The sequence below is a fragment of the Oreochromis niloticus genome, linkage group LG7 (assembly GCF_001858045.2).
Source record: "Oreochromis niloticus isolate F11D_XX linkage group LG7, O_niloticus_UMD_NMBU, whole genome shotgun sequence".
In the NCBI taxonomy this organism is placed as follows: domain Eukaryota; kingdom Metazoa; phylum Chordata; class Actinopteri; order Cichliformes; family Cichlidae; genus Oreochromis; species Oreochromis niloticus.
Genome location: NC_031972.2, coordinates 4622133 through 4638163, shown reverse-complemented (window position 1 = coordinate 4638163; position 16031 = coordinate 4622133). Strand labels below are relative to the sequence as shown.

Sequence of the window (16031 nt, the reverse complement as noted above, 5' to 3'; positions counted from 1 at the left end):
CCTTTCCAGTGTGATGGCTGCACTTACAGCCACACAGTGGTAATACCCACCATGTTAGTGTAGAGGCTTATAAGTAACATTGCATTCACATTTGTCTTTCTTTAAATATAGGAATTAATTTACAGGACAATAAATAACTGGTTTTGGTTTAGGGTTAATTCACATATCCACATAACACTGAATTCTAAAATAAGTGCGCACATTTTTAGTTTACACTGTTATGTATGATTAATCTTTTGTTTTCTGAGTTACCTTAGTTGCAGCTGTTCCAGTCCCTTGATTAAGGAGCCAAGAGGTGGAAAAGGGGCGGAGCGAGCTTTGATGGAAGACTGCTAATTGGTTCATTCCATAACTCGGGACCATGGGGGGGGGGATTGGAGTTCATTATGTTAGTTTCAGTTAGTTAGGTCAGTTTGTTTGAGTTATTAGTAGTGTTGTCAACTTTGAGTAGAGTTCTGTTATTTTGACCTCTTTTATGGGCCCAAGATTTTGATTCTTTTTGCATGATTTAACCAATTATGTTTTTTGGGTTAAATTTAAAAAAATCATTTTTTTGGACTTTAACCTGTGCCTAAGTTTCTTTCACTGCTCGGTCCATCACACCAGTTATATGCAGACAGCATCACTGCACCCTTTCGAACACTTCATGTCTCTTAATGACATCTTGTTATATCATCTTATGCAGCACCCACCCGTGTCCAGACGGCGCTATAAAATATAGACAACAGTGGACTCTGTTGTCCGGCATGGACCTGCGGTTGACCCTTGACTCAGCGTTCAGGAAGTCCTCGCATTTGCTGTCAATGTAATTAATGACAGGCTGCCAGCTGGGAACATGAAAAGATGATGTCAGAGGGAGTAGACTGTATAACAAAGAGCATATAATTGCTTGGCAGAATCAAATTGCGCATGTCTTCGTGGGCAATCCTCACCAGTTGCTGTTGTCAACCGCATCACCGAACCCTGGTGTGTCCACGATGGTTAGGGTCAGTTGGACCCCTCCCTCTTTTATCAAAACTTTACTCTGTTCCACCTGAAACACAAACATTGACACCCTTCAGAACTCTTGGGATATCAGCCTTACCTTACAGTATTTATAAAGTGTTTCCATTAGCTGCAATAACTTCACACTTTCAGAATATAATTTGACAGCATGTATCTGCCCACACATGTTGGACTACATACACTGCACAGCAGGTTCTCCCACACAGCCGAAACCGATCTGCTGGTTGTGTGTATACAATAAGACTGAAGTTCTTCTCAACACTGATTGTGTGTGTGTGTGTGCGTGCGCGCGTGTGTGTGTGTGTGCGCGCGAGTGCGCGTGTGCGGGGCTACTTAAGTCAAAACCACTATCTTCCAAAGAAGAGTGCGATTTCCATAGAGGCAAGGAGAGCAGCCGCACGACCCAGCACAGAACAAAACAGACATCAGTGACAGCAGATTATGACAGTGGTTCAGCGAGATACAGCGTGAAAGGACCTGGGTGATGATGGGTTGTAAAGAGGCTTGCACACATGCAACAACTGTGGGCATGCTGAACATGAAGAGTAGTGTCAAAAGAATGTGTAAAAATGTACCATCTGAGCCATCAGCTTATATGTGCTGGCACTGAGATCAGCTGATTGCAGCTAAACTGGTCCTTGAAGTGTGCCTGAACTTTACTACACTCAATTTCCTTACTGTGCATGGTATCAGTTCCATTGAAAACAGCAACTCCTCAATGAAACTGCAGCTCTAAGGTTTGTGAACAGTTTCATTAAAAACACTGTAGACTAAAGCTTGTTTGGTGAAAACTGCCCGGCACATGCGGGCATTCTAAACAAACTTAAACAGAGCACCCAATGTGGGATTTGCCAATAGGCTGTGTGTGTGTGTGTCACTTACGTCAGCTGATCTGCCACTGAATGTGACTTAGTGAATCCTGTCTATAAATGTAAAGTAAAACAAATACAGCAGAGTGTTCCCATTTGTCTTAGTGGTTAAACATGGATAAAAATAGAGCATGGGGGTATTTTTAAGCTGAGCCAAAAGGTGAATTTTATGATAGAAATAATATTTATTACACATACTGGAGAGTCCAGCAGATGATAAAGGCGTTTAGACTTTTCTTCTCCCATCTTTACATCCACTCTGGCATGCCATGAGTGCATATGTCACTGTATGAAAGCCTTTAACACAACAGCCGTGTATGCACACTGAATTTGGGTGTTCACTCAATGCAGTTGATTTTAATTTAATGTTTAATTACATATGCCAAAAGTGAAGCTATCACTGCAAACTGCTCATCACAGTCTGCAGTCACATACGTTCCCATTCAGTCCCAGAGATCCATCCATTTCCTGAAGCTCGCCAGCTGTTCCCCCACTTCGTCGCATAGTTTCACAGGGCCATCTAGTTATTTTAGGATCGCCCCTTTAACTCAAACTACAGCCCTTTTGCTCTAACACAAACATTCTTTAGCTTCCACAAACCTTCAGATAATCTGTCCGGCTTTACAGCTGAGCATATATATATATCACGCACCACAGTCATTTTTACATATCTGAGCTTAATTGTGCAGCCAAGCATGTGTGTTAAATGTGTGTTTGTATTGTAAGTGTTTGTGCATGACATGTCAGCCCTTCTCAAAACCAAATCTGCCATTTCCACCGTTTCCGTGAAGAAAAACAGATTGGGAGAAAACCTCAAAAATGCCGTCAGGCTCAACACCATCATTTAAAAGAAATCTGATCTGTGGGGAATGTGAGCGAGCGACAAAACATGGGAGATTGTTCTGCAATATAAATACTCTGACCCGGTCTCTCCCCCTCAGCCTCAGACCACAGCGGCTCCTTTCCAACGTATGCACACTAACTGCTGCTTGGAGGAGAGCCTGCTTGCCCACGGTGTGCTCATGGGGCTCACATGAGGTATGATGAGCGCAATAGAGTGAGAGAAAGCTTGAAGCAAAAGGTTCTTAACGTTTTCAGTCTCGTCAAAACAGAGTAAATTTAGCACCGCCTTGGTGTGTCGTCTGGATCACAACAGACCTGCACAAAGATGCAGAATCACAGCTGCCTGAGCGGCTCCTGTTATTTATAATTTAGGCCAAGTATGCAGTACAATCGTACGTCACAAAATGAACAGGACTTTCAAATTGATGCAGTGGAGAGATTTAAACCTAATGAGGAAATGAAAAGAGTCTGCAAAACTTTAAAAAAGAAAAAAAGAAGAAGCTGAAAATAAACAGCGCTTTGATTGAATGATTGTCAGATTGTAAAGAATACAGGACAGATTACGAAGTGTAGATACTAGGATTCATTTTTACTTACTTTAATTTGAAATAGCAAACCATCTCACAGAGTTTGTTCAGTTTCCCAGACTATAGTATGTATTATAGATGCATTGCAAACCCAAAATGGTGTTGATACTGGAACATACAGATTTCAGGTCTGAAATCTGCATTTTATGTATGAAGTCAAAGGCAGACTCACAGTAAGATACAGAGGTTTAAATCGGTTTACTCAAGAGACTGAGAGCTGACCCAAGGACTCACAGACCTCACGTCTGTTTTCTATGTGTGAGAAGTGAATGGATCATCCTGCCATATTTTATGAACAGTACCGTCTGACTAAACTCTGTGTGATGTATCAGTGACTTCCTACAAAAAACTACTTCCTCTGTAGCCTATATAACATAAGGCATGCATCTATGCACCTCGGTCTGAATGGAACAACATTGTTATTTTAGGTTCAGAGACAAATTTCAGGCCTGATGAAGTCTTTGGTAAAGAAGTCTAAGCTGCCAATGCCGGTCATGACTGCACACATATTTATGCTGGACTCTATTAAAATCCAATATTTACAACATAAGTTTAACTTGAGATTATATTTGGGCATCTTCGGCAAAACCTTCTGTGACCAGGACGACTATCAAAGTCAAAGTCAGATATAAAGATACCTTAGCCTTCTTCATTTTGGAATATATGGCTTACTGTTAGCTTACTGTGAGTTAACAGGTCCCTGTTTTCCAAAATGCTGCCGAGGCTGGGCCTTTGGCAAAGAAAAACATCTGCTATCCAACTGTGTTTGCTTTTAATCCTGACTTTTCCAACCTTTTGCTTCATTCCTTCCCATGCACGTCCTGTCTGTCTTCACTTTCATCATCCACCAAAGGCTTCACACAATCAAACCAACTGCCAATTTCATGCAGATGGTGCTAGCTAACATACATCGGAATGATACAATAGTGTTCACCTTCACTGATTTGAAAAATTAAAAAAAAAAAAGTCCAAAAACGGTAAAGGGAAAACGGCGGTTAACTTGCCTCAATTAACATTTTAACCTCTCTCACCCACTCGGCTGCCAGCCACCCATTTAGAGTTGTAACCGTTAGGTTCACATTAATCCCAGTATATGGAATTTTCCCCTTTAACATACCCATACGGAAATCTTAAGACTTCATAACCCCAACACTAGCCTGGAGAGCTTTGCTCTCAATCTCATGACTGTCGAGGTCAAACTTCATGAACGCATCCATCTCACGTTGCATCTTTGAAACACTTCTGGCCTGATAAGAGACAAACTGAGTGTTTAGCTTTTAGAAAAAGGCTGCTGTGTGTGCTGTATGGATGAGTGGGTGATGCTTGTTTGCGTTCATGTGAAAAGACAACAGTAATATGGTAGTGGGAGTTGAATTATAGTGCAAAGCGACGTGTGGAGATGAATTCTCAGCTTTTAAGCAGTGGTTGAGGGTGGGGTGGGAGGGTGTTACATTTCATGGGAACATTCCTGCCCTGCTATTGACCCTCTCAGACCCAAGGGGGAAATTCAGCCCTGATCCTCTGTTTTTCTTTGTCTCTCCCCTCGTCACATCTACCCCATCACCCTCCTCGAGGTTTATACGCTCTTTAGTTTTACGAAGCTCCATCTTTTCTTCACTCATCGCCATGTTTCTTCTGTCCGTCTTCTCCTGCCACCACCATCTCATCTCTTTCCTTCTTAGTTAATCACACTGTCCCACATCTCCATCTTCTGCTTTTTCCTCTTTCCCAAACTGCTTCTCCTTTGCCCCTTTTACTCCAGACACAGTCTCCCTCCTCCACTTCAATTTGCCATTACCATAAAAGGACAAAACTAGGTCCTGTGGCCTTGCTGTTTGCCTCGTAGTTCCTCCATCCTGCATTCTCATTCTCCTTTTCCATTATACTCGGTCTCTTCCTCCCCAGCAGAATCTTGCTCCCCTCTTAGCCTTCTATCCCTACTAACATGTCAATTTTAACAAGCATGGCTGATAACGCCAGAGCAAGAAAAGCCTTCAGAATGGCCAGATGTTCTCAATTAATTTGTCAGAAAACATGAAACTTCACCCCTTTCAGTGCCTGTGCTTATCTGTCATGTTTCTTTACTGAAGACACCAGTTAAGACTTTGAATGTGCTGGTGAAAAAAAATAGGTCAACCCTTGGATTTAATAAGTGGTCTAACTTCTACATAAACGGGATGTGTATTTGGTAGTTTAAGCTCAGATTAGAGATTTGAATTTTTCAGCAGCTCTTGAGGTAATTCCACATCATCCAAAAAGGCACAACTTTTGCTTTGAAGGTGAACATTCAACCTGCATTCTGTCAATTTTAACTGGACCTGACTTTTTTTTGTTTGTTTACACTTTATAGTTCAGATGGACCTCACACACTGAGGTCGAGTTTGCAAACACTGAGACCTAACCACGAGCTCCACAAGGGTCTCCACACTGCTCACCAAAACAACTTCCAAATTCAAAGTTTCCCCCTCAGGCTCAAGTACATTTTTTTGTTGGCCAGAATGAATGAGATTACTTTCAGGGGCTCCTAACATATGGTGTGGTCACAGTGACGCTGACTTTTAACACCCAGAAATATAAATCAGTTCATCCTTTTTCCGAGGGAATGAGTACTACATGAAGAATTTCTTTTTAGGTATTAGGAGATATCACTGACACTGGAATGTAACTGACAAATGGAGGACAAATACAAAATGCCTTGAGCAACGGCTGTGGGAGGACTTAAAATGTCTCCATTAACAAGTTTTTATTTTTCCTTCAAACTGGCTTGAGAAACAACACTTTCTTGTAAGACATCTGCTCATTTTATGGTTTCCTAATCCTCATCCCAGTATTTGCGGTCGCTGCTGGAATTTAGAACGTAGGAGAAATCGACATCAATCATCAAACTCTTGCAGGAGAAAGGTGAATGGTGATTTCAAAATCTTTGTTTGTCACTTGTTTATATGACTATCAACTATAAGAAGACATGGGGTTGGACAGAGACTATTAAAAAACTCAAAACATCTCTACACTGGACCTGAAGCTAAAAATGAGCTGTGATGGCAACTAAGGTCTGACCCTTTTGGGTTAGGGTGAGAATTAACACTACCACGGGTTATTGGATTATATCTAACCCTGTGTTTAAAATAAAGCAAAGTACATTTAGTTAAAAAGGGGTTTTTTTGTGCTTTAGTTATAAAACAAAATTCAAAACCCAGAAATCACATGTGATGTAAAGTGTAAAGGGGTTAAGGTTACAGATCTTGTCATCAATGGTGACCTAGACCTCATAGGATTCATTTACTGAGCAAAAAGCTGAAAAAGCTCACTTGAACAGTCTTTTTAATCCTGTGGGAGGGGCCAGGGTAGTCCTTAGAGTAGAGGTCAGTCAGGAACAGGGAGTTGATGAGAGTCGATTTCCCGAGACCAGACTCACCTGAGGACAAAAGCACAAGTTAAGCAACGTTATATAAACGTACTGTTTTCTAACTACAACCAGCTGAACACATGACAAAAAGGACTTTACATAACACATGTATAAAAGCATGTGCATGCATGAACACAGTATTGAGATGACCTGAAGAGATGTGGATGCAGTGCAGATAATAAAGCAGATTCACTGTCTGTAAGGGGAAAGGTCAGGGACTCATCTGCCAGCATGAAAAGCTTTCAGATGGAGGGAATAAAACACTTCCTCTCCACCTCCTGCTCACTTTCTCTCTCACCCACCCCCGTTCATCTACCCTTCCTCTGTCCTCCTCGCTCAGTGCGTCCTTCAAGTATAAATCTCTCCATTTCTGTCCTCACAGTGCCAACTTTCCATTCCCTTCTCCCATACTGACGGCACAGAAGCTGCACAAACATTTACTTGACAAAGAGCACAGTCAGTCCAAACATACACATTGCATATGCTCGCCCTCTCCATCACACAGGCCTGTGATTAATAGCTGAGCATCTGGCTTGTGTCTCATGAAAAGGCACTGGCGGAGTGTTTGGTTGGAGGGAAGGAGGGCTGCCTGTCCCAGCAAGACCTCTGACCGACTCCCACGGCACAATTTCAGGCTTTGAAAATTGGAGTAATCTGTGGCCAAACATCAGTCTGGGCTGGGTACACAGTAGCTTGAGGGGGTTTCCAAAAAGGACACATCAGAAACCGACCAAGACTAAAGTAGTGGATAAAAAGAGGTTACCGAGCAAAAATTAAAGTTCTGAATCAGATCTATCAGGTAGGAGAATTTAAAGGTGCGACGAGAAAACCACAACGCATCCAGTGTACAAAAAAAATGGCAAAAATGTGTCGACGCGTGTTATTATTTAGCCATCTGCAGATCATTTTCCAGATGTTTTGTTCATAAAGAGGTCAGAGGACGCTCATTTCCAAGATACTAACCTTGCAACATCTATAAAATGTCTTTTTTAAGTTGTCCAACAATCTGAAACCCTTAAATTTCAGTTAGCAGACACGTGACTCAGAGTCTGGAGATCACCAAATCAAATAACTCACTGATGTTTCAGCTGCAGTATTGTTGACTTTATATGATGCCAAGTAGGTGGAAAAAATGACTATGACTTTTCTGTTACCCGGTGTTGAGAGTTGATGTGTGTGCTTTTTCAGTGTTTCCTGCACATATACATACCACCAGGGCATATAAACACCAACGTCCAAGAATCCAAGTATTCTATCATCCATTTGACCATTTTCCTCTATAGAAAACGCTTTACTCAAATTTAAAATTTCAGTTGCTGTTAACCAGCTAGTGGCTGCACAAAGAGGCCTTTTCTCATGTTTAATAAGCAGATGTTTGTGCACTTTTTACTTGACAAATCACAGAGTGGTCAACAATACTGATCTAATGTTATTGGTATAGAAATGGGTATTTTTCACACCATTTATACATTTTTAAAAAATGTTTTGGGTAGAACTGAGAACTGATCCAAATATATGCCATGTATCTGTGTCATTATATAGACTGACTGGTCTGAATTTTCAACTCATTTAAAGACAAAATCAAATATCAATACTGGTTCCAAACAGAATATCAATGTCACTATCAAAGCGTGCTGAACCACTGCCTCTGACTTTAAATCTGTGTTGAAAGGAGCAGCTGAGGAAAACGTGTATAGTGCTGGCTGTCTGCTGAGCTCTTACATACAGCATCTGTGTGCAGCCTGAAAGCAGGAAGCTGGAGTATTTCCATTTTAATGGAAGTCAGATGTTGCTCCAGTAATTCTTGATTGATAAGGAATTTTCCAGTAAAGTCTGCTAAAAGTAACGTCTGCTGTAAAAAGTCTCAGGCTCCTGTGTCATTCAAATACTTTCTTTTTGCAAACCGTTGACAACAAACCGTCCTCATTACATGTCAGAAGCTTTAAAAACACCGACTCTAATGAAGTGTTTCAGCTCAAAGTTTTCCAACATTTTTCCCTCGTAGGACTCCTTTCATCCTCTAAACAAACCACCTGCTGGGGGTTAAATCTGCATGGGTTCATTCGTACTGCTCACAGGACAGCTGTGCATTTCATCAGGCTACGCTGAGAGGGCGTAATGCTTTGCTGGATTGTAGTCTTTACCCCCTCTTAACCCCACGGTCGCCCCTGCGTGTATTTGCTCAGCTATGATTGACATTCTGACAATGACGTGAGTTGGGAATCCAGTTTGCCTGCTGCAGCTTCTTCTGCTACACCACGCCCAACTCACTCATTTGAAAGAACTTTTTTTTTTAAGCTAGCAAGTCTGCCATCACCAGCTGCAGTCTAAGATGAGTCTGTCCACTCACTGCAAAGGCACTAACTGCTTTAATCATTCTGTGTTTATAGTTTTCAGTTAATAATTCAATAAAGAATTGATGTCCCTTTTTTTGTGTGCATCCCACCACCACAGAGAAAATGTTATTATGTGGAAAAGAATGCATGTCCTTTGAGAACTCAGAGCTGCCAGTCTGCAGCTCTCAGTTCAGTTGATCTTCATTGTGTCAGTTGGTTTTGTTAGTCAGGCACTAATGTTTTAGTGCAAACAGCGTATCCAGAGCCTATTGTGTGATGGATGCACTTCATACAAGGAACTAAGCAGTTATTGTTATGCATGAAGCTGAAATGACATCCTGATACTGATAAAGCAGTATTGCCATGTGTTTTGAGGCACTTTAGAAATGGTTGGGGTCACTTGGACTTGAGTTGAGTTGAGATATACCTTCGGGTCCACTGTTCAGTGAGCAAGCAGTTCAGTGAAAAAGAAATCGGTCAAACATTCTTCCCATTTTACCACTTTAAATGTAAATACAGCTGAAGATAGAGCACAGGGAAGAAAGGTTGCACAATCAGACACTCCATTCGACTCATCCTGCCAGACAATGTGAGGCAGAATCACCGTACAGTAGTTGTTGTAGGCAGACAAATATTTGACCCTCCATATCACACATCACCGACAAAAACATTTACAATTTTATCAGGCTGTTCAGCCTGTGTGAAAGCAGTGTCCTCTGTGGACAGAAAAAAGTCATAGGTCAGAGGTTTCAGTTTCTCTTCCTGGCAGCCTCCGTCTGTGGTCTGTCCAGCCTGAGGGGCAGATGTAACAATGAGTTGTGTCACAAGTGATGACGAAACTCTTCACACAGCTCACCTAAAATTGCTGAGACTCTGCGCTAACATTTCAGTGGGTCCTCAGCAAACATCACGCTGGCTCGACAAAACCAAACAGGCCTCACAAACACTTTAACGATGAGCACAAACACTGCAGGGAGCTGTAAGTCAGCTGGGCTCGACTCACATTCAATTTAAGGGCAACACCCATGTGTGTGGATCAGAGTTGCAGGGAATCAATATTTAGAGCCAAGAGTGAATATTTAGAGAGAATTTGCAATATTTGCTTCTTCTTTCTTTCTTTTTTTTTTTTTTTTTTTTATTGGAGGAAACTCATCAAATAAAGCCAACACACTCCCAAATGACATGCAGAGATGTCAGCTGTACACAGCAGAAGTGAAAGACTAAGCTGAAAATGACAGCTCCATTCTTCTGGTTGTTTTAGTTACTGCCACAGCCTAAACCTCCCCTAAAGGCAGGTCCGTCCCAATTAGCCTTCCTCGTGCAGCTTTAATTAAATATTGGTTCCACATGACAAGTTGAAGTGCAGTGCCAGCTCTCTGTAAATAGATTAGTGACCTAAACATCAGTGATGGATGGCTGACCCCCACAGCTCTTCCCTGCTGTTTCTCTTCCTCTCCATCTCTCTCCAGCCCAGCCTGTTGGCCCCATTTCTCCTCTCTGTCCCTGCTGTCATCTCGACCTCTATCATCATTTAAAAGTTGCTTATTTTTCAGTGATACCAGAATCTGTAACTCTTACACCTAAATGTAAATTACCCTACGATGCCAGTTGCTCAATACTGGAATACTACCTTGGCACTAACCTGCTACTGATTTTGGGGCCAGTTTTTGTGATGTTGCTGACCGGACTGAGACAGTCTGTGGGTCTATTTATGCCATGGGCCATACTTTGCCAAAGTACACCACAGTCATGAATTTAATACCGCCACCACTGGTGAGTGGCTTTGCCTGATGATGCTGAATATCCAGCAATATCTAAGACTTCAAGAGGAGGTATGGGGACTTCAAAATCCTGAACTTATTTCCAGGTTTTTGGACTGATTCATGGGGTAATCTATTGACTGATGATTTGAACATTTATTGCCCAGGTACAACAACCGCAGAGTGCACAGTAGCACTCTACAGGATTAATGTACTTACTAAAAGGCCTGCATATTAAATATGTGTTCATTGAGTTAAGGCAGGCTGGACTGCTAGAGAGACAAAAAAAACAAACAAAGAAACAAACAAACGGTCAGAGTGGCTTTCCCATGGGATTCCTGACATTCCTCCTCCTCTTTCTCTCATTGGATCTCAGCTTCTCTCATTCTGCCCTGAGGCTGCAGCTGGCCTCCCAACATCCTGACAGGCCTGCTAACTAACACACAGCACAAACATGCATACACCTCTAACAGACATGTGCGAGGCCTCAACCAGAAAGTGTGAAAACGGGATATCTGGGAAACATAGTGGTGTAAAGGAAAGAACAGCCAGACAGACAGGCATATGAGGAGAGTTCGAAAAGTGCAGTCACTCGTGAGGCTCAGTGGGACTAACTGTAACGGGGGGCCAAACAGGGGCAAAGGTCAGTGTATCGGCAAATGATAAAGATCTGCAAGTTTAGCAGACTGAGAGATTCAGAGCCCAAACTAAACTGTGTCAGCACCCAGTCTGACTGCAGCTAAGGGGCGCAGCACACTTTCTTCTGATTTCATCATTTTAAATTTAGAAAAGGGCGTGTAGCGCTGCGATCCACCGAGCCCGAGACTAAATCTGACAGAATCGGCACGTGCTGGGTCACAGCAGACATGTGCGTCTCAAAATAGAGACGGAGGGAACGGGAGCACAGCAGAGGGGAAGAATGAGCAAAACAAGGCCTGCCTGCAGTGGTTTGACTGAGCATGCATGAACACGCACATGTGCGCGACCCCAGCCAGTCGCACCAACACACATGCGTACGCAGAGCAGCGAGCAGTGAATGCGCTGGGTGCTGCGCCCAGAGGCGCTGAGGCAGGTTTGTAAACAGACTGCCGTCCTGCTCTAACACGGTTGGCTAAATGCATATTACACTAACCACAGATCTAGGACAGAGATCAGGCTGGAAAAAACTGAACTTGAGAGTGTGACATCATTCTGCAACTTTAAGCCTGCTCAGAGAAACAACAGCAGGGTTTCAGGGAAGCATCATGTACTCTTGAAACCGCAAGACCTTTCTCAGTACATGTTTCTGTGTCCTCTGTGATGACCAGTAGAAGTACTGGTAAAGCTCCAAGAGAAACAAACTGCACCACAAGATCCAAAATATATGACACTGTGACTTTAAGAAACGAACACCTGTGAGGCAGAAAAGCCAAACAGGAAACCTTGAAGTTTGAGGAATTTGCCGTTGAAGCGGTCGCCTGATGCTCCTCGAGTATGACCTATGAGAGAACCCGTCAGTCCAGAGTGTCTCCTTTACAACCGTGAAGCACAGCTGTGTGTAGCCTAGAATGCATTTTACATGATGTGCGGGCACAATAAAAGCAACACCTGTAAAATTTAATCATCCATTTCAACTCCCTGTCTGGATTTGACGAACTATGAATGAAAAAAGTAGCTCATATTTTATGCCTTTTTCCGTAGCTTTTAACGACAGGACGAGACGTTTCTGGACCAGATGGAGCACAAAATCCCCTTAATGTGTGTACTGAGTTTGCCAGCACTCTCTTTGGGAGAATGCCTAAGGAGCAACGCCCAAAACAACTTAGAGAAATGGTTCCAAGTGCCTAAGAGCTTTAGACACTTACAGTACCATTAGATAGGTGTCTGTAATGGTATTGTATGGCCACAATGCAAACATCAAAATGCATCTACATACAGTCTCTGCCTCCAAATATTTTCAACAGCAGGATGTTTGAATATTATATACATTACTGCAATTATATTTTTAAATCCAAGCCATTTCAGAATAAATCTTTAGGTCAAAATGAAATTAAATAAGAAATAAGCCTCAACATCATAGTTCAGTCTTGCTTCTTAGCGTAGGGCTTCACAGTGTTTCCCAGCAATCACTTTGGCTTGTCAGAGCAGGAAAAGCACAGGTGTTACCACCAACGGTTGCTCACTTCCATACTGCTGAGCCAATAAACAGTGGTAGCAAACCTGCATGCACTACATTCAGATACAGTGTGGTGCAAGCATCACTATAGTGATTAATTGTGCCTGTAGGAACATGTCAAAGGGACAACAGCTCAATTATACTTTTCCCATGAAAACATGGCAGTGTTGGAACAAGTCCCATCTTTATCTACTGACTTTATCATCTTAATTTATTTACTTCTATTTAGCTAAAGTGCTTCCCATTAAAGACATTATTTAAACTGTTTACATTTGATACTAGTCTCTATATTCTCAGTATCTCAATGTTTGGGAGAAATCCCCACCAACGAAATGATGAGGAAGTACTTTACAACAGTGGGAAAGAAAAACCCTTTTAGCAGGAAGAAACTTCAGCAGAACCAGGCTGAGGGTGGGGCAGCCATCTGCCGTGACTGGTTAGTGGGTGAGGAGAAAGAGGACTGAAAAACAAAGGGGGACAATATAGTGATACAGTGGGTTTCCTATCAACAAATTCATATCTCTCTACTTTGGGCCTCAGCGACCGCTGTGATTTTTTTTTTTGCTAATATTAGAGATTAGTTTGTAAAATATACCAGTTTACTCCCAGGAGACTGGTCCATATTTGTAACTGGTCATATGCTGCAAACACTGGGCCTCTCCTATAAAGGTGCTTCGAGGTAGCCTGGAAAACCTGGGTTGACCTATCAAGTTAATAATTACCTGCACATGACCACTTAGCTGGACTGCTGCTGTTTGGCTAAGCAAAGCCAGGTAAGCATGTTGAACCTGCTTCACATTACAGGCTTTTAGCAGTCTCAGTAATAATAAAATTACCTCAGCTGACAGCCACAACCAAACCAAATGTTTGATTTGACTGACGGGAGCACAAACTGAAGCATGTGACCTGAACCTGCAGGACAGTGCATTGTTTTCACATGACTGTCTGTTTGGTAAACTGCATGAATAAATGGGTTCTTAATAAGGGTTAACATCATTATTGTGTGAGTGAATATGCGCGTGTTTAGCGTCTATCAATGCATTTGGTTAAGCCAGCAGATTAACCGGCCCAAAGCCGTCTTTCACTCACTGCCTTCTGCAAGGTCAGTAGGCAAGGCGGTCAATCCAAAGCCCGCAGACGGTCTTATCTGGACACGCGTACTGCACAGCATTACTACACAACAACAAAGGCAGAGACAGCAGGACACACAGGCAAACGGTTTTACACTGAAATACGGATCAGTGAGGCAGATACTGCTTTTGATCTGTTAAAGAGATTCAGGCTCATCCATCTGCTTCAGTCAATGCCACCGACCACTAGTACCAAGTGACTTAATTTGCTTCATGGATTTCTATTGTAAGCACCTGAAACCATGCGAGAAGCTGCGTCCTGAGAATATGGAGAACTTTGTTGTGGGAAACTTTTAAAGCCATCTATGTTAGCTCATATCAAGCATCGCCACTCCCGAGTTCAGACTCTTAAAAGGCTTTTGATGTGCTCTCCTCCTGAGCAGCTCTGGGAAAGCAGAGGAGCGATGCTGGTAAGTAGTGGCCTTGTTAGGCATCAGAAGCAGCGTGAAACAGGCATCGCTTCCCCTCTCCTCTAAGCTCTCCTCAGTTCGCATCTGACTCCCAGCTCTGTTCAGTTCTCTGCACTGGCGCTAGATCTTGCTAATCTTTCCAGGAGTTCCTATTCAATCTGCCAGCTGGACAAAAAAGGCAGGAAGCACTCCCACCACCACCACCCACCCCCTCGGTGAGCGGCAGGACTGGGAAGGGAAAGAGAGTTTGACAGAGAGCAGAAAGAACTGAGAGGACAGAAGAATTTAAAAAAACAAAACAACAAAACAAAACAAAACACCGGAAGAGCAGTTTCTGGTGGCGTCCCTTCACAGGGAGTGACTGGTTGACAGCAGAACAAACAGAGCTGCTTCCTGGCCTGACGCGCACAGGGCGTGTAACACACGACTTAGTTTTTCAGGTTGGGTTGGGTCATTTAAAAGTTGTCCATAAAGTGCTCATCTTCTGTGCCAGTCCTCCAACCACCAAGTTTCTAAAGCAAGTCCAAACTAACACTTTACAAAAATTATTTTCAAAACATTGAAATCAATAGAATAGTGCTTTACTCCACTGTGGATTTACATTGACATTGTGGAAAAAGGCGACAGTGTCTTTGCCTGGGGTGATTATGCTTAACTTTACCATTACTGTACCAGAAGGAGCTTCTAATATCTCTTCACTGTTGCACTGTCGCCAGTTTACCCTGACTTTGCATAGCTGGGGGGGGGGTCTGTGATTTTAGACAGCTCAAGATCAAAAATTGCGAGTAACAAATAGTCATTAACCTGGGGAAGGTTACTTTAACCCCTCTCTCCTCTGATCTGTGGGGAAAAAAAAAAAAAGACTCAAAGTGAAACAGAGCAGAGGAGAGATTTATTTTTCCTTTATTCCCCAAATTTAAAACTGAATTTCATTAAAAAGAAAATCTCTTGCAGTAGTTTATAGGTTAAGAGTGTAATATTTACTTAAAATTCTTTTTTTTGGTTTCATTTTAGTTTCTAAGGTCAAGCCTTAACGACAAGCTCAAGTGCTTGCTTGCACTACTGGAATCTAAGCAAGTGAGCTGCAGGCATCAGCCCAGTCGTCTAATATTTCACCATCTGTCTTTTCCAAAAGTGCGGCAGAACAATGCAGGGCCTCAGAGGCCAGCCGAGCTTTCACACTTTTTGACAATGCCAAGTACAGCAGAACTGAAGCCAACCTTTAGTCTTAGACTGTAGCTCCAGTTGGCTGCTCGTCAAGTCAAAACATAATCAGCTCTTCTGTCTCTCTTTCTAACACTGGTATTTCCCCCCCCCCCTCTGCAACTTCTCCATTAAAATACATTGTTCTGTGATCGTGACCTTTATGAGCCTCATATTTGGTCGAGTCCGTATTTTATGATGCAGACGCAAATGTTTAACCTACTGCTCTGGAAATCTGTTCAGGATAACAGCAGAGCTAAATGTCTAACATGACAACAGAAAGAAAAAAAAAGCTGTCTGATTATCTTAACAGATATAACAACAGAA

The 16031-nt window shown here is 42.4% G+C and overlaps 1 protein-coding gene across 4 annotated transcripts in view; it reads right to left on the bottom strand.

Annotated features, from left to right (window-relative positions):
* Positions 1-16031, bottom strand: part of LOC100710644 (septin-7) — a 44350-nt gene that overhangs the window by 19777 nt on the left and 8542 nt on the right. For all 4 annotated transcript variants that reach the window (XM_019360838.2, XM_019360839.2, XM_005449283.4 and 1 more), the window contains exons 3-5: positions 6613-6719; positions 933-1033; positions 693-827 (exon numbers count right to left, since the gene is read on the bottom strand). In XM_019360838.2, the coding sequence (XP_019216383.1) occupies positions 693-827; positions 933-1033; positions 6613-6719 (343 nt within the window). The remainder of the gene's footprint in view (positions 1-692; positions 828-932; positions 1034-6612; positions 6720-16031) is intronic.